The following is a 27750-nucleotide window of genomic DNA, read 5'->3' as shown; positions in this document are numbered from 1 at the left end:
CCTCGACATCTCAAGCCTCTAGAACCATCCTTTATTTATTAAAATATTTATTAACTATTTTTAAATAAACATGAAAAATATTTATTATCGTCCAAAAGTGAACGCCATGGAAACCGACACTGATAGCACTGCCCTTGTCCGTTCCACCAAAATCAAGTCTTCTTCATCTGCTTTTTACCTCATCTACTGCATATTTACAATGTACTAACTAAGAGGCTTCAGTTTTTTTAAGAACATATGTTTTGAGATTTTGGCAATCTTAGAATAAGATGAAGATTTTGGTAAAGTGACTCTATGATTTTATTTTCTATTCAAGTAATCTATTCTATCTAAAAGTTGTATAAATGAAATTATCACGTTCTTATAGCAAAACTTAGAAGTTTCTTTTATATGTACGTATATTTGTATATGTATTTGTTTGTGTATATTGGTAGCTGCCAGTCGTTCGTATGCCAGATTTAATGAGAATCGTATGCTACTGTTCGAGTTCGATTTTCTTTACCAAACTTTGAATAAGCTGTAGCTGGAGACTTTTTTTCTTACCTTACTTGGGCAATAAGAATTGGATTCCAATTGGTGAAACAAAAACCCGAGTTACAAGAAAATCTTTACCACTACCAATCCACCAACAAGAAGTAATTCGCCCATGAATTGGTAGCTACAAAATTTCAAGACCAAGAACCTGATCAAATTAAAAGTTTTTTTTTTTTTCCTAAACAGATCAAGCCCCATTCAGCTAAATACATAGACAAGAAAATTTTCATTTTGCGGCTTATCTTTCGTTTATAACCTCTAAAAAAGTATTTTGTGGTTTTTCCAACAAGTCACACTTTTCATGAACAAGGCTACCAAACAAAGTTCTGAAATGAACTTCCGTTGATATGAGAAATCGAAAAGATAAGCTGCAGTTCGTTTCTCCAATACCCTCTAATGCTAAATTAGATCGTTTGTTTTTTTTTTTTCAATATATTAAAGCTTGTGTTTGAAATTTTTTATGAAAAAATGATTTAATCAAAAAAATAGAGAAGATAATCTCTCTCTCTCTTTCTTTTTTAAAACCTATTAGCAAAAGGTAGGCTACAAAGAAGAAAAAGGAACTGGCGGTTGGTGATCAAAGCCGAACTTTCAAATTCCCTCTCTTAAAACACTCGCTTTAACAGATAAACCCTATCTTCTGATCTCTTTCCTCACATTGCCAACATTCCAGTAGGGCTAGGAACAGGAAGAAGAAAGAAAAGGACGGAGATTTTTACGAAGTATGAGCCAAGGGCGTAGGAAGCAGGCCACATCTCCATCACAACGCCGTAGGGATTTCACAACCCTCCCGTCTCGCAGAGGAATTCCCGGACACTCCCAATTCAAAGGAAACTTTTCCAACTCCTTAGGGCGTGTCTTAATCATGGTGGAAAAGGTCTGACTATAGCGTCTAGAGACCTTTCTACCATCTGTTTCAGTCGCGCGTCATCGAAAGTGCAACAGATCTTCAGAAAAATCTGCATGCTAATAGTGGAGATTGATACCCATCTGTCTGAACGAGGAATGTATGCAGTCAGACTTCCCCACCGTTCTTCAGTCTGCATAGACCTGATAAGCACCAATGACCTGACTAGGTCTAAACAAGAGCGCCGGTAGGCTTAGATGCATCAATAAACCAAATCAAGCAATCGCAGACTGGAGGAGGTGAAAAATAGAAACCGCAGGCAACTCTGCAGTCAAACACAGATCAATGGAAAGATAGATCATAGAAGCATCAGAAATGTCATAAGCTCGTGAAGGGAATGTGATACATTTGTCTGAGAAGCAAGAAGCTTCAGTAATATGAATAGAATAAAATACAAACAAAACTTTTTGTACACAACGAAGCGCACTTATCAAATCTATCCTAAACAAACAAACAGCAGAAATCGCAATTACTACAGGAACCCAAAAAAAAAACGGCCTGTAATCTGGCGAGCTCTTCACAGCCTTTGATTTAGCGATTCCAGCAGAAAAATACTAAAACACTACTCTGCTTTTACTTTAAAACTAAGAGACCTTCCTCCTCCCAACAGCTGCCGGAATGATCAACACAGAATCGAGGCACAGACCACCCTTTGTGTGGGTGCAATCGATCTGCATCATCGAGTACTTAATCTTCGTGGGAGTATTCGAATCGTGCACGATGAAATCACCAACGTGATAATCAGTCCAGTTCCCACGTATAGTGGATGCATCTACAGATTTTCCATCCTTATCAGGATCTTCAAGGCAGCGCTGGGTTTGGCCACGTTGCCCATCAGAAGTAGAAAATTCGAATTTCACTGGCTTCAGATCCCAACCATGAACGTGGTCGAAGTTGCAGTAACGCCAGCCAAATCTTTTGGATGCACGGCCCAGCTGAATCCTAAAGTATAGGCTATAAGTTCCGGCAGGAAACTGGAACTCTAGCTCACCATCTACTTCAAACCACCAAATCTGCTGAAGATAAGCAACCTCACGGAACCTGCAAAACGAGCAATCTCTTGTTAGTTCAAGTCGGCAGACCTTCACAAGACTGTCAAAAGGCTCCAAACATGATCCCGAAAGGATGCCATCCAAGAATTGTAACAGGCCAAACCGCCAAAGGCCTCGATTAGAAGCTATGACACTATCTCAACAACATAGTTGATGAAAGAGAAAGAATGTCAAGACACCATCCTAAGCCAATAAAATCAGAATGGTATCTCATGATAATTTTTGTAAAAGATGTCAGTAAAAGGCTTATGATTCTCTCTCGCCAGATAAAAACGCTAATATACTAATGCCTAAGGTGAGAATAAACATTGGCAATCTATCCTTCCACGCACAGCATAATCTACTAGTGTTCCATCAAGCAACCACCAGAACCCATTACCGAGACGGATAAGACAATAATCAGAAAACAATCAATTGAAAAGCTGGTGGTTACGTTCCCTTGCACTAAATGAAATGTTCCTCTCTCTCTCTCTCTCTCTCTCAAGCATGCACAACCTCAGAGCATCATAATCAGTCGGTTAGCAACAGGAAATGGGTCAAACTAACATAGTTCACATACACAGACCAGAAACGAAAAGCCAAAAAATTGCTTGGCAAGAAGCAACTAATTATAAGACACTCTTGTAATGTACCAATAGGAAATCATTAACGAACATAAAAAAAATCTCCGAAGGCATTACTATGGCCAACAAGTATTCCTCGGAAAAAAAATCGCGAACTAGTCAGATCATCTAAGTTTAGTCCGAATTTTTCATAGTGGGAAGATAAGGTGAATCAAAAGCGATGCTGGCATGTTGACAAATTTGCAACCAATTAAAAACTTTACATGTGTTTTTTTTTTCTAGCCACGCAAGGGAAAGATGGTCTTCTTCAGGCACATATCTGATAAATCTGCTCGCAGAGATTCTGATGAAATGTCATTTAACATATTGAAAGTAGTACAACCTTGTGAAAGTTTACAGACACAAGCAAACTATACTACAATCCTCACTACCTATTTGGATGCTTTATCTCGATATCAATTTACTGAATCAAAAACATCTTCTCCAACAGAGAGCCCTTTCGGATTCTTTTTTCCAGGCTTTAATGACCATCTTAGAGAAGATAGGGAGCGTATTTGCACTTTCCTCAGCAACACTGAATCTCCAAAAGCACAAAAATATGGAAAATAAACAAGAACTTCTGTACCAAAACCTACCTGGACTCATCGGTAGGAATATAATTCCAATATCTCCGATCATCGATCCCCGTTATAGACATGGCTCTGGACGATATCGACAAACAAACGGCACCAGTCGTCTTCTCTAACCATACCTCCTGAAAAGGCATTCCAAATTGTCAGCCAAGAATTGAGTTTGAACGAGAGAGAGATAGAGAGAGAAAGCCTAATCAAAACAAAATCTTCTCTAACACAAGCCAGGAAATCCTAAATTTTTAAAAGAAAAGAGATAGAAAGTACGAACAGAAAAGGCAAGAACCAACCTTGGTACCGCCATCAAAAGAGTTAGGGCGAGAAAGGAGAGCGTAGATCTCCTTCTTCGTACGATTCCCCAAGTCCTTCCGGAACAACTTTTTCAACAGGTACCCGTAATTCGCCGGCAACTTCGACTCCCACACGAAATCCGCCGATGCAGCGCCTCTGAAAGTCCGATTCAGCCTCGCCAATTTGCAGATCTCTGGAGGACTCATATACATGAGCACAGATGCAACGCAGTTCTCGGGACATCCCCCAAACCGGGCCTCTTAGGAGCCCCATCTCCCTCCGTCAAGCACGAGAAGTTAACACCCATATATTCATTCACAAAAACAAAGGGGAAACAACAATTCCTGAAATATCCTTAAGCACCAACAACAAAACCCTGATCTCCCTCCAAATAATTTGCCCAAAAAATAATCCCCACAAAAGAGAAGCCCAAGATTCAATCTCTGTCCCAAAATCCCCCCAAAAAAATTTCAATCTTCACACCATAAACAAATCCCAAAAATCAGATCTAAAAGAGAGAACCCCAACGCCACTTCCTCCTTCTCCCGATCTCCCTTCCAACGAAAGGACCTTCAGACCAAATCCACACTCCACCAAGAACAAAACGCCGCCCTTCTTCCACAAACTCCCCGGTAACCCCACGCCCCTGGAATCAAAACCTCATCCGCAACAAAAAAACGGAAGCACAGAGGAACATCATCCACCGAACTTTCTTCCCCACGAAGAGCGAGATCCCGACATCCGGCCAAAGAAATAGAGGGGAACCGTGGATCTTCCACGTCGCCGCCTGCAGCTTCCTGTGTGCGGGGAAGGGAAGACTGGAGAAGGGCAATTGGGGAATTGCGCCCGCCGGGAAAGTCGTGGGCGAGGAGGAAGGGCCAGAGGGCAATGGCGTGGATGCTGCGTCACTGGTTCTAGGGGCGGAGCCGTATATGTATTCGCCGTGGGACGAAAACGGTCTTATCTTTTCAGCGTAATTACCTGGCCGCCTACATTTTTCCGTGTCCGATCTGGATAAGACTAAAGTTTACCGCGAGGGCAGGTAATTACTTTCGCGGGGGAAAGCGAGATCATTTACGGGAAGCTGTTCGCATTTTACTTATTGTTCGATGGACGCCCCGTTCTTTATAAAATTTAAATCTGGTTCACAGATTTTCTTTACGGCCCATGGAAATCTCAAATTGAAAAAATATTTTTGAAAATATAGTTTTTGAAATAAAAGAATAAAAAAAATCTTTTCGATTTTCGTTTGAATGACTATGAAAATATATTTCTGATGAAAAATAAATATATTCTCAATAACCATATAAAAAAATTTTACTATGTTGCGTAAGCATAAATTGAACGAAGCAAACATCCATGATATTTTCAGAAACCATATAAAATTATTGTACACAATAATTTTGGAGTGCCCTTTTTCTTATATATTAATTTTGACATAGGTTCTAATCTATGATTTTTTATGTCCAACAAAGCACTTTTTTTCAATATTGAACTCAAATATATATATAAGAAATATATAGGCGCAATGATTTTTGAGATGAAAGATAGAAAGAAAATCAATGAGAAAAAGATATTAATTAATGTTAAATTATTAAAACATCAGATCTCTTTTTTTTCTCATGATTCTCAACTTCTCATATTAAAAAATCAACCGTTAAGATTATTTCTTATGTATTATTTGTTTACTATTTATTTATTAGAGGTTTTGCTTCTGCAAACAAACGGGTAGTTTTATTTTTTAAAAAAACAAAACGCATTCCACGTACATCAAACTATTTCCAATGGATTGAATACCTAAAGGTTGAGCAGCTACCTGCTCATTTATCATATAATAAATTAAAATAAAAATCTTTAAAATATAATAGAGAATGAGTATGAACTTATTTTTTGAAAATATAGCTAAAAAGGGGTCACTTGTAAAGAAGCTTTTTTTTTTAATTCCTTTGGAGTATTCTTTTAAAATATTATCTGCAGGATGATATATTGAATGATAATAAAATACATTTAATTGAAGAGTTTATGAGCCAAGGACAAAGACCGGGTTAGGTGGGTCCGAACTATAATACGCAAGAAGCCAAGAGCAAGATATGTTAAGATAGGCCTATCTTCTCCTTGAATTACTTAAGATATGCTTAAATAAAATTGCCTTAAACTCACTCAGTTTGGATCCAAATTTTACTGAGTTCGACTAAGTGGAGCCTCATCCAATTGAATCGGGTTTTGGTTCCGGACTTGGGTCACAATTTTATTGGATTTTGGACTTAGTTGGCAAGCTGCACTGCGTACGTGATTCGGATCCGGGTAAGTGAATCCAAATTTAGCTAACTATCGGATAAATTCAGCCCACAGACAACCCTACTTCCAGATCAGTTAAAATATAAAAAATGTTGGATCTTGCTTGGATATAGTCCACCTAAAAAAAACGCAGATTTTCAAATCCATGACTGGCTCATTCAGGCCTTTACATTTATTTCTCTCTCTCTCTCTCTCTCTCTCTCTCTCTCTCTCTCTCTCTATATATATATATATATATATATATATATATATATACACATATATATATATATATATAAGTCATTCACGCCTTTACATTTATTCATCTCTCTCTCTCTCTCTCTCTTTCTATATATATATATATATATATATATATATATATATATATATCACCAATTCAACTTCCTCCTCCATTTTTTGGTTCTTTCCTACCGATTCAAGAAAAAAAACACGTTTTTTATCGTGAATTTAGTTTTATATCGTCAAAACTCAAATTGTATCGGACTCGGCCCAGTCTTGGCTGAGTCAACGAGTCAGCCGATTTTTTGCCGAAGTCTTGGTGTGGATCGCTTGGGTCCTAGCCCATGACCCATTGAGTGAATGATCCCAATCTGATTTGAGCAATTCTTGAGTTGGATGCTATGTTTGCCAACTATGAGAGAGAGAGAGGGCCGATAAAATGAGAATTTATACTTGCAGACAAGAAGTCTCTCAATTACAATAACAAACTCAAAACAGAAACAAAAAGAAGAAATATACAATACAACACACAATAAAATAAAATAAGAGGGATGGGGAGAGAGTGAGAAGACAGAGCGGCACAATCACCCAACCGTAGACGGAGGACGATGTCGTAGCCGAATGACAAAATGTACATCCCCTGCACAAGACGAGCTACAGATTCCGACAAAGAGAATGTGCCCCTGAAGATCCTGTTATTACGCTCTTTCCAAATGCGCCATTAAACTGAAATAAGATGCTAGGTTTGCCAACTATAAGAGAGAGAGTGTGTGGTAATCCTTTGTTAAATCATTTGAAATCAGTTCACAAAAGCATTTTGACATATATAATATGGTTCTAACATTTTTCCTTACAAATTTATGAATATAATTAAGGGAAAACAACGTTTAATTGACTATGTTGATGTAGTGCTAGACAACATCAGTTAAGTATTCGCTTGACCAAGCAAATCGAGGTGATTAAAGTTTTTGATTGACATGTCCCTGAACCAGAAACAAATGACTATGTCAACAACTAAATGGACAAAAACAAAAATTGTTAGCAGGGGGTCGGCAAATACTGACGGCTAAGGAGCCTTGGTGAATTTATGATCAGACAACCTTTCACCAGAAACGCCCCTCACTAGAACAACTATTATAATAGTTATTTAGTTTGTCACTAATTCATATTAAACTGAAACGAAAATATGTTGATCCGATGCTAAGTATGTGACTCTTACAACCCAATTACACTTTCTTTAATAATATTAATAAGGTAATCTAAGGGCCTATTTGATAAAAAAAACAATTTGTAACTGTTTCATGAATATGTTCCAAAAATTGAAAGAAATTCTATGCATTCATGAAACCAACATCCCGGGTTCGGCCAAAATAGCAGAATGCAAGCTTCCAATTCAACAGACGACTTCTCGGCATTCCCATGCGAGCGTCGTTTCTTCGTGTTTCCATTCTACATGGGCCCACAAAGAATGAAAGGCGAGACCCATTCTCCCAGCATTCGAGTGCATTCAAACGCCTTCTAAGAAACATATTCTCATGGCAAAATGAACCCCCTCAATCATTCACATTGTAGTGTTTGAACCAGCTCTTTCTGTCACGCCTCTCTTCCTTTGAAATTAAATATGCAAGTAAAGCAAAACATATATTTAAAAGGAGAAGAAGCCGTATATTGATTAATAAGGTGACAAGATATCTAGTCATCAATAGACAATAGACATCCGCCTATATTGTGTGAACACGCACAACGTCAGACCCTAGTCAGCAATCAAAGGATGTAGACTAAAAAAAGGAGGAAAAAATCAGAAACCATAAATCAATGCGACTCTCGATCCCCACATGGCATTGACGACAACAGCAGAACGCGTTTGTTGGTCTTAATCAGCAAACGCCGCGAATTTCTCCAATTAAAAATAAATTTTTCTTGAGAATTTAGTGTATTAAAAAAGAATTTATTCCGTGGGGACAGTGATTTTCTCCTAATGTGAAAATAGAACCTGGTTCTTCTCAGTTTCAGATATGGTCCCCTAACTTTCTGAAAAATTGCCAGAAGAGGATTTCAAGACTGGAGAGCGCGCAAACACGAGGCTATAAGGTTCTTTAAATTTGCCACGTCCGACGTTAACTTACAAACTTCTACCAAGGCGCGCTTGGTTTTTGAGCTTCGTTATTTGAGTTGGGAAGGGCATGAAATACCAAGCATTGGATCGGAAAACTGGAAAGTTAAAGACTTATACTGTAATTAACGTAAAAATTATTTATTTTTTTATCATTTTTTTTTAGCTGTAAAACGTGTACCGGAGCATCACGTGCTCTGTCAGGCGACAGGATGCTCTTCCCGTCCGTACGGCCCGATTTCCAGTCAGCACCACGTAAGAGAGAAGAGAGAGAAAGAGAAAAGAAGCTTCTCAGCAAACGGTTTCCTCTGGAAGGTGGCTGACGGAATAAAGGGCCATCTAACCTCCTGTCAACTTGACCGGCCCGTCATGGGCGAGCCGCCCGGCCAACATAATTTTAAATTATGTGGCCATGTCAAATTATAAATATATATATAAATAAATAAATAAATAATATATATATATATATATATATAAACTTTGAATTTACGCTCCATCAATGAACAGTTGGATTAAATGGATGGGTGACTTTAAAAATATAGGATTTACCATTCAATTTATTTATATATATATATATTATAGAAATGGTTTTTATTTTTTTTTCTTTCCGTACTTTCAGTTGGATGGGTCTCTTTTATTTTGATGAATGGACATTATTTTTGGATCTCTAAAGAATCAAGCGATAAGTTATTGGGTGCATACATTTGGATTTATGTATGATCACATGTATGATAAGGGAGAAGACCTCACATGTCTCAATAATTGAGACTATTTCTTCTCATTTTAGAGGTAGGCGTAGGTCTCCTTTTCAAGTTAATAACAATTGGTTCGGTCAAGATTAATCGATTTGAGCTGGGCTGGTTGTGGTCGCTAAACAAAAGCAAAATCTTAATAATTTGATTTCTATGGGCACTATGTCTTTTTGTCGATTAAGATATGATGATCGGCTTTTGATGTGATTGCAGCTCGAGACCCTAAAGACAGGAGGCAATGTATCAAATGTATGAGTATCTTTACCTCAATTTGAGTTAACTCTTCTCCGATTGAATTTGTTTCCTTTTTTACAAATTCGCTAAGGCTTGTCCAGTTCCAAACATTAATTTGTAATAATTTGACTACCTTTTATTTTTTATTTTTTAATATGAAAAGCATCCCGTAATGCCCAAAAGCCGAACACTTGTGTTTGCTACAGCAACATTGACAACCACGTAGCTTACAAGAGGATGTCACTTCACCCGAGTTACACGCCTAAAACGTTATAACATGATTTGATAAAGGAAAAATAATAATAAAAGAGCTTCACAAAAATTCTTACGCACACAAATTTTAAAATAAATAATAATAAAATACATTTTTTCATAGGAGCTGTTGAATTATAATTTTAAAATTTTAACCCAAGCTAAAATATAATTTTTTAAAAATTTTATATAAGATAAATAAAACTTTTAAAAATTTACATATAATTTGTTTGTTTGTTTTTTTTTTTTTTTTTGAGGAGAGAGTGGAGGTGGGAAGCAAAGCTTCTCAAATAGTACAAGGGAAGTACTCGCATCTATGGTTCTTCTTCAATAAAAGCGTGGCACATGCACCCATGTCAGTTCCCTTTCGGCATCTTTCTTCCATCTTATTTTTTATATGTATAATTCATGTCTCTCAACATTTAAAAAAAAAATGTATATTTTTGAAGCCACTTTGATTTTTCAATAAAATATAATTTATTATATCTTTTAAAACAATGTGTTTGGATTAGTAAACATGGTTGAAACTATTAAATAATTGGCACAATTAATACTATTTTGAGGCAATCCTAATTTTTTATGTACATCTCTCTTTACTTAAACAATAGACCCAATTAATTTTCTCTCTCTCTCTCTCTCTCAAGGAGGAGACAGGGATCAAGTTGAACGACTCTATATGTAACACCTCAAAAGTTTAGTCATGCATTGAAGATTGTGAGAGATCTTCAAGAACCTATAAAAGGGATCGTTAAAGTGATTGGTTGTTCTAATTTCTAATTTTTTTAAATCGAAACTACTAAAGAGTGGATTCAGATTCATTGAATCAAAGGCCCAAGCCCAATTGGGTCCTGTTGTTACACTGCATCAGGTCCAGATCCAGCCAAATTGATATCACTAAAATGTATTTAGTTCAAGCAGTTAAATGCAAACTACTCAAACATGAGCGTGCTTCTGTTATTTTTACAAAATTACTGAAACTTCGGTGAAGTACTTACTACTAAGGCCTATTGTCCACATGTTTTACACAAGAGACCTAAAAATACATTATTCTTCATTTCAGAGAAGGACAAGGCCATTTTCCTTTTGCAAGTTGGAAGATATCCTTCTGTCTCTAGTTGGCAGAAGGGATCTCAAGGGCCAGAAGTACCAAACACAACCCACCTAATATTTCATCCTGACTAGACTGTTCTTTGTCTCTTTACATTGGGATAGGTTAAAATAAGAAAAAAAAAATGCATCCAAGTTAAAAAAATTGTGCTCATTTTTGTGCTCCATAATTTGTTTTGTTAGGTTAAAAGAAAATGTATTCCTCTGACTGCCATATGAACATAAAATACGATCTTGATGTAAGATTTCCAAACAAGACAAGACCATGGCCATCATCTGTTTCATCTTGGGCAACAAGACCTTTTATTAGCTCAAAATCATGAAGTGACAGCAGCATCCACCTCTCATTTATTTGATAATGGCTGTTCTTGGTAGGTGAAAGGTGTTAAATGTGATCCCTAGTTAAAGCGGTCAACCACATGGTTCTCCCCTTCACTGTGTGTCAATAAAGATATGTTTGAAAGCTTCTGATTTCATCTGATTTCACTATCCTTAAAAATGAGGATTTGAGATCCTCAGTATGTAGCTAGCTAAAACCACATATCTAAGGTTAGATTTTTGAAAGAAGGGGACCTGACCTCAAATCCTCGGATCGCAGATCCAATATAAACAAACACCCCATAAATTCATTGGGTATTATGGATCTAAGGCGGTTGGTGTAGTGGGTATCTCAGATCCAAGATAAACAAACTCCCCATAAATTCATTAGTTATTTATGGATCCAATGAAGAACCAATATCTTTGATCAGGTAGGTCTGACTTGTGCAAAAAAAGGTAGTCGATGCGCCTGGTTGTAATGTTACTTCATGTCTAAACTCAGGAAGACGAGGAGGAGCGCCATCTTGGACCAATGAAGAAGGTGAACTAAAACATTATTGGGTTAGCGTTGCGCGTTTGCAACTCAACCGCGGTTTTCATAGAAACATTAAACACTTGTTTTTCATAAATGCTTCTTCCAAAGATGAAACCATGAATCTACTTCTAATACACAGTCGTCTGGTTCTATCTAATGATCAAGAGTTTGTTGATACAGTTGACTCTCTCTCATATATATATATATATATATATATATAAGAGAGAGAGTTTTTTGTGTCTACTCCTTTTAAATAATCTGTGGAACTTATAGCCGCCTCAGCATTGTACAGAAGTAGGCACAGTTGGCGCAGCTCCTAGGCACAGTTGGCGCAGCTCCTGCTCTCTCCACACACACACACACACATAGCAACCGTACATAAAATATTAGATACATGCACATTCAGACTCACGAATACTTACAAGCATGCATATTAACACATAAGAGCATACACACACATAAATGCAGACCATATAACTTGGATAAATTTGATAATTTCCTGAAGATGCGCATGTCCACTGCGTCTCAACGAAGTCATCAACAGAAAGTAGTTTTTAATTGATGCACAAACAACCAAGTTTATCGAAAGATAGTAAAGGCAAACTCTTAGGTACATCTGTTCAGGTTTTCAAAAATTTATTTACATATATCCTCTGGGAATTAACCAACTGAAGCTTTGCCACAGAAGCAGAAGCAGACAGCCCATCACAGCAGGTCACGAACCAAACACTTCAGAATAGCACACGGGACATACCTAATAGCATAAACAACAAAGTTCAGCTTCAATTCATGGAATGAGAATTAATTCAGTATTACAACTGATAAAGTGAGAAAAATAGTCACAATCGCTCATAAAAATGATGAACTAATAAGGTTGACGTTTTCTCCAATTACAGTGTTTATAGAAGTACTTATAATTCCTAGGAATTGCATAGCGTCGCAATAGTATCCATAATTTCTAGAGAGAGTATGACTTGCCATTCGTATACTCACAGTTTTTAGAGTTGGCGCTAGCTTGTCATCAAGGAAAAAGCTAAAAAGATTAATTTTATCCAACCAGAATGTGTACTGATCATAATAATTTAGACAAGTATGAATGCAGTTGAAGACAAGACCTTATCAAATATATTCGGAACAAGTATAAATGCAGCTGAATCACAATAATTTATCGAATATATTCTGAGCAAAAATCTGACGGAATAGCATTTTCTAGCCCATTAGTAACATGAAAACAGAAGTATACTGGAAATCATCTACAAAATGTATGTAACCAGAGTAAACAATGTCATGCAACAGATACATGAACTCCTTTGCCTAATAAAAGAGGAGCCTGAAGCAAGTGCTGATGGGTCTCCCCTACTTGAATAGCAATTGAAAAACTGGAAGCCTAGCATCTCCTAGCCCATTAAGTCATCACAAGCATCCTTCACCTTTAACTTTTGTTGAAATAAACAGGAACAGTAGTAGGTGGGAATGACACGCTGAAGTAAGAATCACATCCCTTCTTTGTGTAACCAGACATACAAACAAACATCTATAGCAAGGGTTTAAAGGAAGAAGAAAGGAATGGGGGATGTTTGACAGAGTTCAGAGCACAGATCAGGCAGTGTCTCACTGAAACTATAAAGTCAAATCTCATTGGACAAGGACACATATAAGCACTATACTGTTGCATTTAGCATCCAGTTATGCGAGCTGGAAAGACCTGCACTTATTTCTTTAGTATCGAAATCTGGTTAAAAATTGCAGCACTGTTCAGAGCAAAAGAACAGGAATTCCAAGACTCAGTACCCCTAATGAAAGCATCTGATTGTGCCCACATGAATATCCCAGTAACACTTGATTTGCCAGCCACAAGTGAGAGGAAAAATGAGAATCTAATGACTTATGACATCCACATTTATTTATGTAGCCACTTGGGAGACAAAACTTCAGATGCAAGTGGAGATATGCAATTATTTTTAATTATTTGGAGAGCACATTGTTCAAACTTCACACACTCGGACTCTTCACAAACTTTCATCTCCATTGTTGATCACATTGCAACACCTCCTCCCAAACAGGTCTAAGACAACATGATTTTATTGATGATGAAGACAGTAACAACTTGAATGTATTGTAATGAACTGCAGTTACCTTATTGACTCGCAGCCAGCGAGAAGCACAATCTGCATGGTAAAAATGTTTGCAAGGCAAAGTAATTAAACTGTCGCCTCTTTTGTATTCTGTGCAACATATCACACACCTGTGAAACATAATCAAACACAAAAACCATTCAAAAATTGAGATGCCTGCATGAAGTTTACTGAAACTTTATCACATGAAAAGTTTTCAGAATTGAGAACTCTATGGAAAAGACAGTAAGGATAGACAACATATCAAAAGGTTTTTTTTTTTTTTTCACCACAGCAATGAAATGAGACCTTATACCATCAATTGAAACTACATTTGGAATGAATTGTTGATCGATATACTAAGTGTTCTATTGAATCAAAATGCCTTTCAAAATGAAAAAATTGACTGAAGGAAACAAAGATAAAGGCCATTTTCCAACTGAAATCAGATTAAAGATCAAACAAGGATTCAGCAAAAAAAGTTACATATTGAAGTAAAGTATAAAAAGAGGTACAATACTCAAATCTTCGATAATAGGAACCAGGAATACCAATAAAACAAATCATGTATGCTTGTATACCAGGCAGGATTCTAGTCCTGGCATAACCAGGAGTTCATCCACCTATTGCCAAAGGGCAAAGGGATTATGCAGTTGAAGTCAGGTGCATTAATTATACATATTACCAACATCTCATGGCACATAATTTAATCTTGTTTCCTCCAATCTAATACACAGAGATACAGCTGGAGATATGAACATGCAACCACTTTTTGTTAAATTATCTATATAATTCTATATAATGAGACACAGAATAGGAGACATGATGAAATATCCCAATAACACAGCCTGCAATTTGCATGGAATTGAACAACTAATAGTCGTCCCTTGCGACTTATTCTATATATATTTTATTCATTGACACTAATCCTTTCAATTGGAATCATTATGGATTGTCATTAACTGGCAGACTTAAGCCATAACTCAGAAGGTTGATTTCGGTTCATGCAAATATTGGCCAATGTGCTTCAATGCTTTGATTCTGAAGCAGAAAGGCAGCCCAACAGAAGCACCAATAATCCCAGGAGTCATATGCACCCATTAAGGTAACTGGTTGTGGTAGATAAATAGAGGATATAAATAGATCTTACTCATCATGCTGCTTGTTTCTGGAGAATAACCCTCCTGTCTTGTACTTAGAAGATTCTAGGTATGAGATTAGCTCATCAGACAGGCCTTTACACTGTGTTCCAATGGCCTCTCCTAGTGATTGCAATTCCTGGAATCAAATGCTTGTGATCATGATTACTGAATTATAAGCTATGAGTTTGGGAAGAAACAGCAATTAAGGGGGAAAAAGCCAAAACATACTTCATAAGTCATATTATCAGGGTCGATATCATCCTGAATAACCACCTGTACAAAAGCATATATAAGTTGTATTTGCAGATGGTGAATGCTAAATCATTTCATTGCCCTCCAAGCGTACAGAAGAAACCAATTATTATTATTATAATCCTCATTCCTCACATACAAGCACAAAGAAAAGGAATTGTTGATCACCTGAGAAGTACTAGCCGTAGAGTTTGTTTCATTGTTACCTGCTGAATATCGAACGCATCAGTCAGAGGATCAAGGAAACCTTGAAGAGTTCTATTCTGTGGTGATTATCGAAAAGAGAGATGTGTGGCATGCTCTATGAACATACACAGTGCCAACATGTGTTTGTGTGTGTGTGAGTACTTGTGTGCATAAATACATACATATATACATATGTCTGCATGAATACATACACATATAATGTGTGTATGTGTGTGTGTGTGTGTGTGTGTGTGTGTGACAGAGAGAGAGAGAGAGAGAGACTTTTATGTGCATCTGAACAGATTGGAGTTTTATTCATGAAATGCTGACCACTAGATTAAAAATAAATCTTAAGGAATTTTGAATAAGTGTTACGTGGATTATGTTTCTATTTCAGATGTGGAGCACTCTAGTCTGGATTCTGCTAAAACAACCCAGACAAAAAGGTAGCGCTCATGCACTAGAAAAACCAAAATTATGATAACATTAAATGCACACCTGGAGGATTTTCCCTTACTTCACTTCTAGCAGTTCTATTGGACGAAGATTCAATTGCTAGGTTCTCCATCTCTTGCAAAGCAATAGCCAATGCTTCATCAATCGCAAATTGACGCTTAACACTTTCTTCATCCACATCCTTTTTTACAGTCAAAATCCTTCTCTCATCACCACTTTGATGGTGAGTACCATTAGGACCAGTACTTGAAGAACCTACTTGATCTCCACAGCTTGTTTCAAATGACTTGTAATAAGTTTCCTACCCAAAAAAAAAAAAAAAAGATATAATAACCAGGATGAGCAAGAATTCAAGCAATGAGAAAATAACTCCATCAAAGCTAGGAGAAGAAAACAACTCACTCATTATCTTTGGAGAAATATAACAGGAGAGAGAGCAAAAAATGTGACTGCATTACCAACCATTTAAGAATTCCCAGTTAAGGATCCTCAAGTGTTTCAGAAATGGAGATTGCTTCAAAATACCTTTAAAAAGATATGCACATTTGTGTAAACAAATGAACTAACATGCATTATTACGTGAAACGAAGATTCACAATTTCATTTTCTCTTGAGATGTCACTGGACAATTTATATTGATATGGTCTTTTCAGGTAGCCAGTCCTTTAAAGTTACTCTTGAGAAAAAACGAACAGCAACTACAGTTTAACTACAGAAATTTTCTCAATTCATAAAGCAACTTTACACGCACGGACAATAGATGCCAATGAATTGTAACAATTAATAGTGACAGTGAAGATGAAGAAAGAAATGTGTAAGAAAATGAAAAAGCCAACGCATCAAACTTGAATGCGAAAGAAAGAACTAGCACGGAAAGGGATAATTTGGACACCTGATCCTGAAGAGCCTGGGCAAGAATAAAATCATCAAGATGTTCATCTCCGTCAAAATGCTCCTCAATTCTGAGGGGCAAGCCCGATCTCACATAATGAACTTTCACTTCCTGACCACTCTGCATCTCGAATTTTCTTCTCAATGAGCTTCTCTTGCAGCGTCACGGATTACCTGAGAAAAAAATCCAACCAAACTAAGCTTAGAGAATCACAAACCCCATAATTTTTCCAAAAAACCACTACACATTCCTTGTCCAAAAAAGAAGAAAAAAGAAAACCCATAACAACAGAGATACAGGTTTTCAGAACCCCTAGATCACAAGAAGCTCGTCCCTTGCACCACTAGGTCACTCAGAACTAGTCCTAAAGCAATTACGCTAAGGGCTTAGGCCTTCGAAATTCAGCCTAAGAACGCGAAAAATCAAAAAAAGAGAAACCATTTCTGCAAAGGATCACGCTCGAGCGACCCCCAAAAACGGAAAATTCTTTTCTGTCAAATTTCAATTCTGGGGATCGCATTCGCTGCACTCCAGCAACAAAGCACGTAATTCTAACACTAATGTTTCCGATGGACGCAGTACGACATGCAAAAGGGATTCCAAGTTACTCAAAAGAAGAAAGAACATACAGAGACAGAGAAGCAGAGAGGGAGAGAAACACAAAGAGAGAGAGGCCAAGAACCCTAAATGCCTTTACCTGCAGAATTACGAGTGATCAAAGTCAATCTTCCATCTCAGGTAAATTTACTTACAAGTGAAAAAAGCAAAGAGGAAAAACAGAAGAAGACAAAAGGCGGAAGAATTATACCCTCGTCGTGTGAACAGAAATGAACAAAAACCACCGTCGGCGATACTGCAAAATGAGAAAAAAGGAGAAAGACTCGACATTTTCCAACGGCTCTACTGCGTGGAATTTAATCAACGAGGTGGTAAACTGAACGAATCCAGCTGACGCCAAGCTCCACGATCTAGTCCCAAAAGCCTTGGTGCAGAAAAAAAAAATGTTGGTGGCTTTGGAGCTCGGTTGACCAGGTCTCCATTTCCATGAAACAGCTTGAAAACGCTTTGCTTTCTTGCCTTTGTCATAGTAAAAGCGATCTACTTTATCAGTAAAAAAGAAACCTCTCTCTGCTATATGAAAAACTTTTCCTTGATCTCCAAGAACTTTCAGCTAACTAAATTCATATTGAAGTTTAAACTCATGACCATCTTACAAAAGAATCACCTTAGAAAACCCACCAAACTAAGTTCTTAGTGAGAGAGAGTAAAAACTGTTCTTGTACCAACAGGACAAACAGCGATGACCATGATGATAAGCGCCCTACTTTCTTTGCCTACGATCATTATGTCCATTCATGGTACTCACACTATCTACCACAATGAAGTAACCAGGGTATCGTGACTCTGGAAACTACAAATCATCCCATTGTTCAACCGGTCATCTGTTTTTTTTGTGCGCAATATCTGTTACCGCTTTCAAGAATTTATCAATTTCATTAAATGAGCATAAGTGGTAAATAATTCAAAGCCTAGGCCATGTCTTCCAACATATTTTCTTCTATATTAGCGCCACTAGAAAAAATCACTTCTCAGTGCAATGAGCGCAACTATTCAATCAACATGGGAAGAAGTTTGCAAGCAAACAAGTGTATAACTCAGACTAACCTCAAGAGGATGAGAGGAAGAAGAAAGCATTGGCCATCACTCGGGTGGTGCGATCAGCCTTTTTCTCACCCAAAATATTTGTGCAATTGGTAATTATAACTTTTCATTTTATTCTCATGAGCTTCCAAGCGAAGTCAGGGCCACACTCCCTAGAACCCAGATTTGACAAAGCACCTAAACGACAAGGGCCAGCTAGCGATGCCTGCCCCCACCCAGGCAGTCCAATTTAATGTGTTAGAATCTAGTGTTCTAAACAAACCTGAAGTTGGGACCAAGCTGTCTGCCTTCTCTGTGCAAGCTCCATAATTCATCTACACTCTTATGTTCTCAAAAACTAGGGGTGTAAATAAATTTTAGTTGGATTGGACATAAGTATTATGACTTGCGGATATCAGATTTAAGGAGACATCCAATAATCAGGTTCTGCTAGGAATTGATATAGCAGAATCTGGACCTATTATCCAGGTCACCATAATCATATCTAGATCTCATAAGCGACTAGATCCACTTTGGCTACCCAACCTGATTAGTTCATAGAATGTGGGATATGATCTGAGGCCAAAGTAGTAAGCAGGCGGAATCTTGTAAATGGGCACATCTTTTACCATTTTTTCCAGATTATGAAGGAAAGTACCTAAGCTTACCTAGAGGTGCATGTTTACCAAATCCTACTTTGATATGCCCATTAGACGACTGTTCTCATTTCCTTGGTTTTTCTAGTAGTTGACATCTAGACTTCCTTCAACTTGACGACTTTAATCCTAGAAAGTGGAGAATTGTGAATTATGGAGAGACACCGTGGGCACATCTCTGCTTTCCACAACAAGCATATGCAATGTAATAAGTTTTAGTATATGCTTGGCATCCTAATGAACTGTCAAGATTTCAAAGGTAATTTTGAACATTGCAATGGATCATACAATTGTGCTTCGAGGTGTGTACCTTTGGGAGACCCATAAAATGTCCCAACCATTGTTACAGATTCATGAAACACAGAAGGTTCTGATTACTAAATGCCCTCTCGAGAAGAAGGGAATAACCATACGTTCACCTAAGCCCTAATGCAGTTCTGGACCGAGAAAAAGGGGAAGGAAGGGGGCTTGAACCTCTTACCCGGACAGTGGGGTTCCCTTCTGGACACCCAGACTTAGATGTGCATTACAGTGACAACTGTTGGTAGTTAGATGCTTCGGTGCATATAGTTTGAAGCGAATAAACGTAGCAAAAAATGCCATACCACATGCATAAGATCATGGGCAGCTTCGTTGGAAGAAACCAAGTGTTAAAAAGACGACTTCTTCGCCCATTTTCCTGAAAACACTACGAAACTTTTTCGTTAGGAGCTTGCATGTTTTTGGCTTGGCCGTAAAATACGTTATGTATTATGCGTCGGCTGGTCGCCCGAGACCAAAGATTAAAGGCAGATCAGATCCTTTTCCCTGAAGAAGCAAGAACCACTTTGGCTTGCTTTTGGCCGCAACTGTGAAGTACATAACGGAGATCTTTTTCTCTTTGTTTACAATTATACTGCCCGCCCACAGAATACCCATCATTCTCTTGAATGGACACTGCTGCGCTGGATGAAGTTATAAATGACCGTTTCTTAATTAATCAAACAAATCTTTGTTTCGATGATCGCTCGAAAGAGGACAAAGGTACACAACGTTAAGTAGCTAGCAGCGTTTATAATACCACTGCAAACGTAAATACAACTTCTGGTGCTTTACACAAAAATTGAGATTGATCCAATCGGTAAAAGAAAGTCTACTAACTTGAAAAAGAAAGTTAACAAGAGGATAATCATTTACGTCACAAAATTAATCTAATATGATGTATTCTGTGTATCTATGTTCACTGAGAAACTTTCATGACAAAAGAGATCTTCATGAGCATTGTTTTGTCTGATCTACTTGATCTTACTAAAGAAAACCAGGGGAACATTACCGCACAAGACATACACAAGTACAAAGACATAATTCAACAGCAGATGGGACCCAGACTCCCAGTATGCAGCAGAATTGCCCTTCTCCTTAGGAAGAAGAAGATAGTCCCCATAATAAGGTCCAAGGAAACACGAAAAGGGTCTAAATGTCAAATTTACTGTTCCCATTCAAACATTTTTCATGTTTCTAATACAACCAAAAAACTGCACTGGTCTTCGACAAAAGCAATTTTAAACACCTCCCACCTGCCGTCTCCATGTGTCTTCGACAATCAGCTCATCAACTCCCCAGTCCTCGTAACTGCCAAATTCTTTCCAAGTTAATCAACAACATGGATGAAATAAACCTGACACAAACGGAGAGGTGTGGCAATCTAGAAACGAACCTTCCATCAGGCAGGTAGCGCCGAATAGTAAACGGTATCTTGCGCTCTCGAAGCTCCTTCATAGCAATCTTCACATAGTACACATGAGGGAAAAAAAACAGCAGTTCAGCACTTGATTTAGGCAAATTTTTGAAGTGATTTTGACTGATGATAGCAACTCAGTTGTTGAGATATCACATCCAATGAACGCAACAGAAATAGTATGTCCTCCAAGAATTAGCATGACAAATATTTGCTCCAGTTGAGGCGGCTATAGTAATGTCACCTAAATAGTTGTTTTTTATTTTAAAGTACATGACAATGCATCAAAAGCCTCTGAACACTTTAAATGCAGATTAACTACTGGCTTTACATACCTCCAGTGGATCTGTTTCACCATTTAACTCTACCATGACGGGTGCATTCATGCTGCATGACAAATGTATGGCCACAAGATCAATGTTTAACAGAAACAATTTCTTGGACAAGTTACTACAAGATAAACACACACCTGATTTGCAGAGCACGTGTGCCCAATATCCTAGCACGCTCATACTTGGTCATGTACTTTGAGGTCTTCCGAGGCCGCTCAACCGGTTCCTCTTCTTTTGTTTCTGTTTCTGTTCCAACATAAGCATCTGGAATCTCCTCAGCATTCTCAACTTCCTCTTCTGCCCCTTCCTGTGTAATATAATAAATGATTTATCTGGCTCATTTAAATCAATCATAGTAAGCTAGGAGAAGATAACAAGGTTCTCAGTACCTCAATCTCAGGCTCAGGAGGCTCTTCCTCATACCTGAAAAATGTGTGGTTAAGAAATAAAATGTAAAGACATAAACAAGTTGCAGACTTGCCCTTGCAAACACTAAACAAAGTCAAAGATGCATACGACAATGTAAACTACAGTGATATCATGCATCTAACGTTTTGCTGAAATTATTCTACAAAAAACTGTAATGAAGAAAAAAATAAAATTAGAAAGAAATTTTATGTTCAGACATTTTGTTGACGCCTTGATGCTCTTTTAGGTAATGCCACAATAGAACACACTATCCAATCAAGTAATCACAATTGAACAATAAGTGCAATTATAAAGAATGGCAAACAAAAGTCATTCAAGGACTAAGAAAAGGGAAGCAACTGACACACATTTAAGTTACTCGTCCAGATGCGAGAGAGAGAGAGAGAGAGAGATCATGGAAAAAGGAACAAATTTGACCATGGATTACCCTGTTGACTGCACCTACATCATGCATGCAGGCCAAAACAGATATTTCTACCTTTTCAAAGCATCATTAATACAAGGCATATAACTAATTAAAAAACTAACCGAGGCTCATAAAATTTCCTACCGTCTAAGAATTCAAATAACTTTAGATGCAATAATTGAAACCCAAAGCTAAGCGACGATGAAGAAACCTCATTTTGCAAGCTGAAAGAGATTAAAAAAACACATGAAAACGAGTAGAATTAGAAGTAGAATTGGTAAAGAAACAATTACAATGCATTATAGTACAAGATGGTATGTTCTAAGACGAAAGAATTGAGAGCCAGGAAGACCACAAGGAGTGAGAATAACATTGTAAGAAGGAGAGACAATAAACTAAGAACTATGAAAGAATTAAACAAGACACTAGAAATCCATTGGAGAAGAAAGGAAACAAAAGGCAAAATAATCTCAACAAATTCTCAACAAGGCTTTCTTAAAGAGAATAGAAAATCAATAGAAAGTTTAACAATTACCGAAAAGATGAATCCTTTTTCAAACAACTTGCAAGAATATCAAAACATTATGAAGATAATACTAGAATTTAGGATACTATTAACACATAGAATTTTTGTTGTATTCTCGGTCATTACCAATGGGCAGCAGACTATGCACATGAAAATAAACTATAAAGTTGCAAAACTAAGTAATTAAGTTCCTTTCTTATATCATAACTTGACCAGTAAAATGAAATTACTAAAATAAAATTAAAAAACATCTTTTTTCCATTCATATTCTCGAAATTTTTGCCTAAAAATTTTATCCATGTCATTAATCTTTGGAGGAGACCAAACAGGCAAACACACATCATAATAAGATTAAAGAAAATTCCTAAATAAAATGGCCTCCCTAATTGAGAAAGAGATACCTTTTAAGAATAGAAAAGAGAATATCATAACTAGACGCACAATCAACCTAAACACCTATGTTCGGATAACACCTTGAAACAGCATTTGGAGGCAAGGCACCCTTTAAGACATGTTTGGGTGACAATCAAATCTAGGTTTGTGAAAAAACCGATTTTTGACAAAACGGTATTTTCGAAAGGGGTGAATAATCCCCCACCTCCAAAGGTTTTTCACAGAATGCCATTTTTGGATGTGTCGGCCAAACACACAAACCAGTTACAAATAACTGATTAAAAAACTAATTTTTATAAAAACTGATTTTACAAAATAACTTTTTTAGGGTATCATGCAACCGCAACCTAAAAGTCATTCCAATTACCAAAACAAATACTCAAACAACTAAAAGTTGCTATATGTCATATGTGCAATGAAGGCATTGCCCGGCACAAGCAAAACTGACACCAGCATTCAAAATTCATCGACTTCCCACTATTTGTCTTTAAGAGGTAATAATATTGTGATATCATTGGCTGGCTAAAAGAGGCCAATGGTAACATGATATTTTCAGAATCTCAGAAATATCAATCACTGTGACTATGATATACAGAGCTAACCTCTTTGGAGAAGAAAATTTGTCATCTTCCAGGTGCAAAACAAGGAAAGCAAGCTTCCTACCTTAAGAAGGTGCTTCTGGAAGCTATATTTAGCCCTCTAGAATAATAAGAATCCAGAAACGGAAATAAAGGTAGCAGAAGACATTCACTTCATTTCCCGAATTCATCTGTTAAATCCTCACAATAGGGAAAGAAAAGAGCAGAACATAAACTGGAAAGAGGAGGTATCCTTTAGTCCTTTAAGTTGAAACTTTTGGTTTATCTCATACCTTGTGATGCTACATTATCACAATGGCCTCTAGCATTAGAAGACTGTTTCTTTAGTTATCATATCATATCTACAAGAGCAATCTTCTCAGATGAAGACAACAGAGAATATCATACCACCCAAAAGGGGGAAAAGAGCCAATCGACCTTGTGTTTTATCTGGTTCCAAAGCTTTTTCTAAAAATGCTTCCAACATAAAAAGCCACAGATTCCCAAGACAATCCCTAATCATCCACCCAAATGATGAAGGACAGTGCTACTTTAAAATGGGTGTTTCTTATGATGAGGTATCCCCCCAATGAGGAAGAGCGAAGATGCAAGAACTGAGCAGGTAAAACACCCACAACTGATTTAGCATACATATAAGAAAGAACAAGGAAACTTCAACTTTGCCACCAAAACCTCAAACAGATTAATATGCATTGGCCATCGATATTTCCTCTTATGCAGGTGAAAAGTTCAACTAGGCTAAACCAATACAGTTGAATATCTTTTCCTTTAAGCAAGTTATTCAAAACAATTCATGTAAACAATCAATAAGTACCATCCAAATAGATAACAAAACCTTCATCAATGTGTTGAAGGAAAGGATATGGAAAAAAATTGTTATCATTCAGGAAGGAACATGAAATATCCGGTTCAACCAATATGCAAGTCAATTATTAAGCAAAGCCAAATTTCAGGCGTGTTTCATAGAAGCACCAACCGAAGCTGGAAAATCTTCTAACAATGAGAACCATACTACAACCAAACAAGTTTTGAAACATGCCCTAGAAAAGTTTCAGAAACCACAAGTAGGGAGAAAACAAAGAAAACAGCATGCGACAAAATCTCACAATAGCTGACAGGAAGATTAGACAAATGAATCAACCCTTGGGTATAAAGAATCACAAATAAACAAATAAAGTTACCCCATGTCCATCTCATTGTAGTCATCATCCGCCATCTCACTCAAATGTTGTTAAATGCAATGAGGCGAAGCAAGGGCTTGAACCTATCATGAGGGGAGGTGGATTAACAAGCATACAAGTAAAAAAAAATATAAAGGATAAATTGAACTCATATTAATCATCCCCCATCCACAAATACACAAGCAAACCAAAATGAAGTGCAAGATAAAACAAGTTATATCCACAATCACAAGATCATACTGAAAGCAACTCAAGAGACATGAGATCATCTCTAAATCGACCTCGCCTAGCAATACTTTCTATGCACAAATTTATTTTTTACAAATCACCTGTCCTAAAAATACCTTCTACTCCTAATTCAATTGCACAATCAATATAAAAAAAACGAAACCCTCATTGTTGCACAATACTAACATTCATAAACGAACAACTAAAACTGGAAAAACAAAGATTAAAATAATATCAACTAAAAGAACAACTAATTTAACAAGTACTCAAGTGATCATCAATAGAAGAGCACTGAAATCTGCATATCTAACAAAAATTACAACAAACTGTTTCGTCCATGCGGTTATTAATAAGCTCTTAACGAAGTTTAAATTTTTCTTCAAGGCAGTTGTTTAATTATGTGATCACGGTTGTGTTAATTGGAAATGAAAAACTATTCATTCAAACCATCCATATACACAATCAATTCATTCTCTCTTCAATTTCTTCACCACCAGCAGTCTCATAGTCATGTAGAAGAAAATGGGCGCTCTAGCTGATGAATGACCATGAATCATGGTTGCATGTGTAAATACATCAACATAAGCAACAACAGAGTTACTAGTAGAAGAAACTAAATATGGACAGAGTGCACAAAAGTATAAGTTTATAAAAGGAGTGCAATATTTATTCAGTAGACAAAATATTTCTAAAGTTAGCCACAACCTTATGAATGTTATCTCCCCCTACAATTTTCTGCCCCAAATTTGTCTACATAAAAATGATATAATTATTCTAGATATTCTTGTTAACCAATATAAGCAAAAGGGAATTCTGGCCTCCTTCACGAATACATTTGTGCCAGGATTTTGTGTGCCAAAGCACCAGCTCAACGCATGAGAAGCAGTGCAACTCCTCTTCCAAAAGGCCTTCCAGAATAGATTTTGCAACCACTTATCATCCAAGTTTATCTAGCTAATGAATTATTAGTTGTCTACGTAAAGGACTCCCCCTCCCCCGCCAAACCCCTTTCTCTTTCTCTTCCCCCTCAACCTCACCACCCCTCACCCAGAAAAAAAAAAAAAAACATAGGCTCAAAACTCAAAAGTATGTGCATGACCACTGTATGATATGGACCTTAAGTTTGTTTGAGATGAAATTTGAGCTAGAGAAGAAAAAGAGATTGCTAATGCTTGTACAGGACATGTTAATTGGAAATGTTTACCAATTCAATAGCTTGTTGATGATATTTTGAACTCATTTAACCCTTCTAAACCATCATAAGAAACTGGCATAGCCATTTGCTCACCATATCTTATTCGACTTTGATCCTCACTTTGGAATAGAAAAATTTACCGTATGTAACTGATCTCCCAAGATGTGACTGATCTCCCAAGATGTAAGATACTCTTTCTACAGTTTTTTCTTGTTTCTCGTTTTATATGATAGGAAGTGGTGGTCATTCAAGTGGAAAGAATCTCATAACTTTAGTAAAGTATTTATGCTGACTAAAAACTGCATTAGGAGTTGACTGGAATACTGCCCAAGCACCCAAAGATAAAAGGAACCCATTCTCCACCTACAACCTACTTGATTATCCTCTTTGTTACAGATTGAACGCCAATAATGAACCAATATAGCAAGTACAAATAGAACTGTTCTCTTGTTCCATGAAATTGCAAGAGAGCCGATCATCACAACACTGATCCATCAACTACAACCATAGGTCAGATATTGGAATTTAAACTAATATTGGGATTTTCAATGTAAAACAAAGAACAAAATACCAGACTCTCGTGAACCAGAATAACCAGATTCTGGTAAAACGGTAAGAGGCACAAGAATTGACAAACTCCAGAGAAACAATAAGTCCACGAACAATTACTCAGAAGGAACCGGACCATCAGTGCTGAAGAAGTTCAAACATCTTAATCTAGAAAGAAGTAGGCCAAAAAAGGAGATTCTATAGACCCTCCTGCCCATTTTCAGATGGGATTCTCTTGCTAAAAGCACCAGTTATAGTACAGACAAAAAGTCGGCAGAGCCTGAAGCCATCTTAGCTTACCCATTTTCGGATGGGTTTCTCCTCAAGCAAAGGGGAAGACCCAACACAGTTTACATAATCTCCAATTTCAACACCAGCAATAACACAACGCTGGTTTTGGAATACCACTCAGCCACTAATTCTCATGCCATTACAGAGAGAGAGAGAGAGAGCAGCACAGCACGCAGGGAGACGAAGAGAGGGACGCATCATGCAATGAGAAAAGCATTCGGTGTAACCGGGAAAGGGGGGGGGGGGGGGAGGGGCAAAAAGACTCTCTCTCTCTCTCTCTCTCTTCCCTCGCAACCAGAAGGAAGAAGGAGGAAACCCGGGAGAGACTGCGATAAGAAAACCCTATGGGGCTCGGTGTAGGCTGCGATGAGAAAACCCGATAGCAGCCGCCTCTGTGCTGGGAAAGTCAAGAAGCCGCCGTGGGCAGCCTCTTTCTGTGCTCAGAAGGCCATGACCGGTCCACAGCAAGGGCGTCGGCCATGGCCGATCGTGAGAGAGAGAAAGAGAGAGAGAGAGAGAGGCTTACCTGAGAGCGGGAGAGACAGGTCGTGACGGTGAGAGAACGAGCCCCAACGCGACGGGAGGAGAGATATATGAGCAAGAGAGTGGGTGAGGGGAACGAGGTGGGAGAGAGGCAAAAGAAAGGGGGAAGGAGGTGGGAGAGGAAACTCAGGAAAGAAGAAACAAGCGGGATCTGTTCTCGCGCATATTGAGACCCGTCCGATCCTGTTTGATCGGACGGTCTCAAACATAGACAGTTC

At 37.6% G+C, this 27750-nt stretch overlaps 2 protein-coding genes and 1 pseudogene across 7 annotated transcripts; all 3 read right to left on the bottom strand.

Annotated features, from left to right (window-relative positions):
• Positions 1-1737: 1737 nt before the first annotated feature.
• LOC116248433 (F-box protein PP2-A13-like) lies at positions 1738-4898 on the bottom strand (annotated as a pseudogene).
• A 7380-nt stretch (positions 4899-12278) lies between these two features.
• LOC116249133 (E3 ubiquitin ligase BIG BROTHER-related-like) lies at positions 12279-18629 on the bottom strand. 6 transcript variants are annotated; one of them, XM_031622284.2, is made up of 9 exons: positions 17655-17987; positions 17476-17543; positions 16847-17019; positions 15997-16255; positions 15481-15521; positions 15289-15333; positions 15069-15196; positions 13941-14049; positions 12279-12558 (listed from the first exon to the last, which is right to left on the bottom strand). In XM_031622284.2, the coding sequence occupies exons 3-9, from the start codon at positions 16970-16972 to the stop codon at positions 12520-12522; spliced, it is 747 nt and encodes a 248-aa protein (XP_031478144.1). In that variant the 5' UTR covers positions 16973-17019; positions 17476-17543; positions 17655-17987; the 3' UTR covers positions 12279-12519. The 6 variants fall into 6 exon arrangements, with proteins under 6 accessions (XP_031478144.1, XP_031478148.1, XP_031478147.1 ...); XM_031622288.2 differs by having other exon boundaries at positions 15481-15518; positions 17655-17979; XM_031622287.2 differs by lacking the exons at positions 17476-17543; positions 17655-17987 and adding an exon at positions 18512-18629.
• A 1685-nt stretch (positions 18630-20314) lies between these two features.
• On the bottom strand, positions 20315-27672 carry LOC116248077 (DNA-directed RNA polymerases II, IV and V subunit 6A-like). The gene is made up of 7 exons (XM_031620673.2): positions 27516-27672; positions 24727-24809; positions 21582-21615; positions 21330-21499; positions 21196-21247; positions 20840-20907; positions 20315-20754 (listed from the first exon to the last, which is right to left on the bottom strand). Exons 2-7 carry the CDS (start codon positions 24759-24761, stop codon positions 20685-20687), a joined length of 429 nt encoding a protein of 142 aa, XP_031476533.1. The 5' UTR covers positions 24762-24809; positions 27516-27672; the 3' UTR covers positions 20315-20684.
• Between the last annotated feature and the right edge of the window lie 78 nt (positions 27673-27750).

Source organism: Nymphaea colorata, chromosome 2 (genome assembly GCF_008831285.2).
Source record: "Nymphaea colorata isolate Beijing-Zhang1983 chromosome 2, ASM883128v2, whole genome shotgun sequence".
Lineage (NCBI taxonomy): Eukaryota > Viridiplantae > Streptophyta > Magnoliopsida > Nymphaeales > Nymphaeaceae > Nymphaea > Nymphaea colorata.
This window is presented reverse-complemented; position numbering and strand designations above follow the sequence as displayed.

Coding starts and splice junctions, on each gene's coding strand:
- LOC116248077 (XM_031620673.2), bottom strand. CDS start 24,761: ATGGCGGATGATGACTACAATGAGATGGACATGGG. Junction 21,616..24,726: donor TACAATGAGATGGACATGGG/GTAACTTTATTT, acceptor CACATTTTTCAG/GTATGAGGAAGAGCCTCCTG. Junction 20,908..21,195: donor GTGAAACAGATCCACTGGAG/GTATGTAAAGCC, acceptor TACTATGTGAAG/ATTGCTATGAAGGAGCTTCG.
- LOC116249133 (XM_031622287.2), bottom strand. CDS start 16,972: ATGCAGAGTGGTCAGGAAGTGAAAGTTCATTATGTGAGATCGGGCTTG. Junction 15,522..15,996: donor AGTAAGGGAAAATCCTCCAG/GTGTGCATTTAA, acceptor TTCGATATTCAG/CAGGTAACAATGAAACAAAC. Junction 12,559..13,940: donor GCTGGCTGCGAGTCAATAAG/GTAACTGCAGTT, acceptor TTATGCTATTAG/GTATGTCCCGTGTGCTATTC.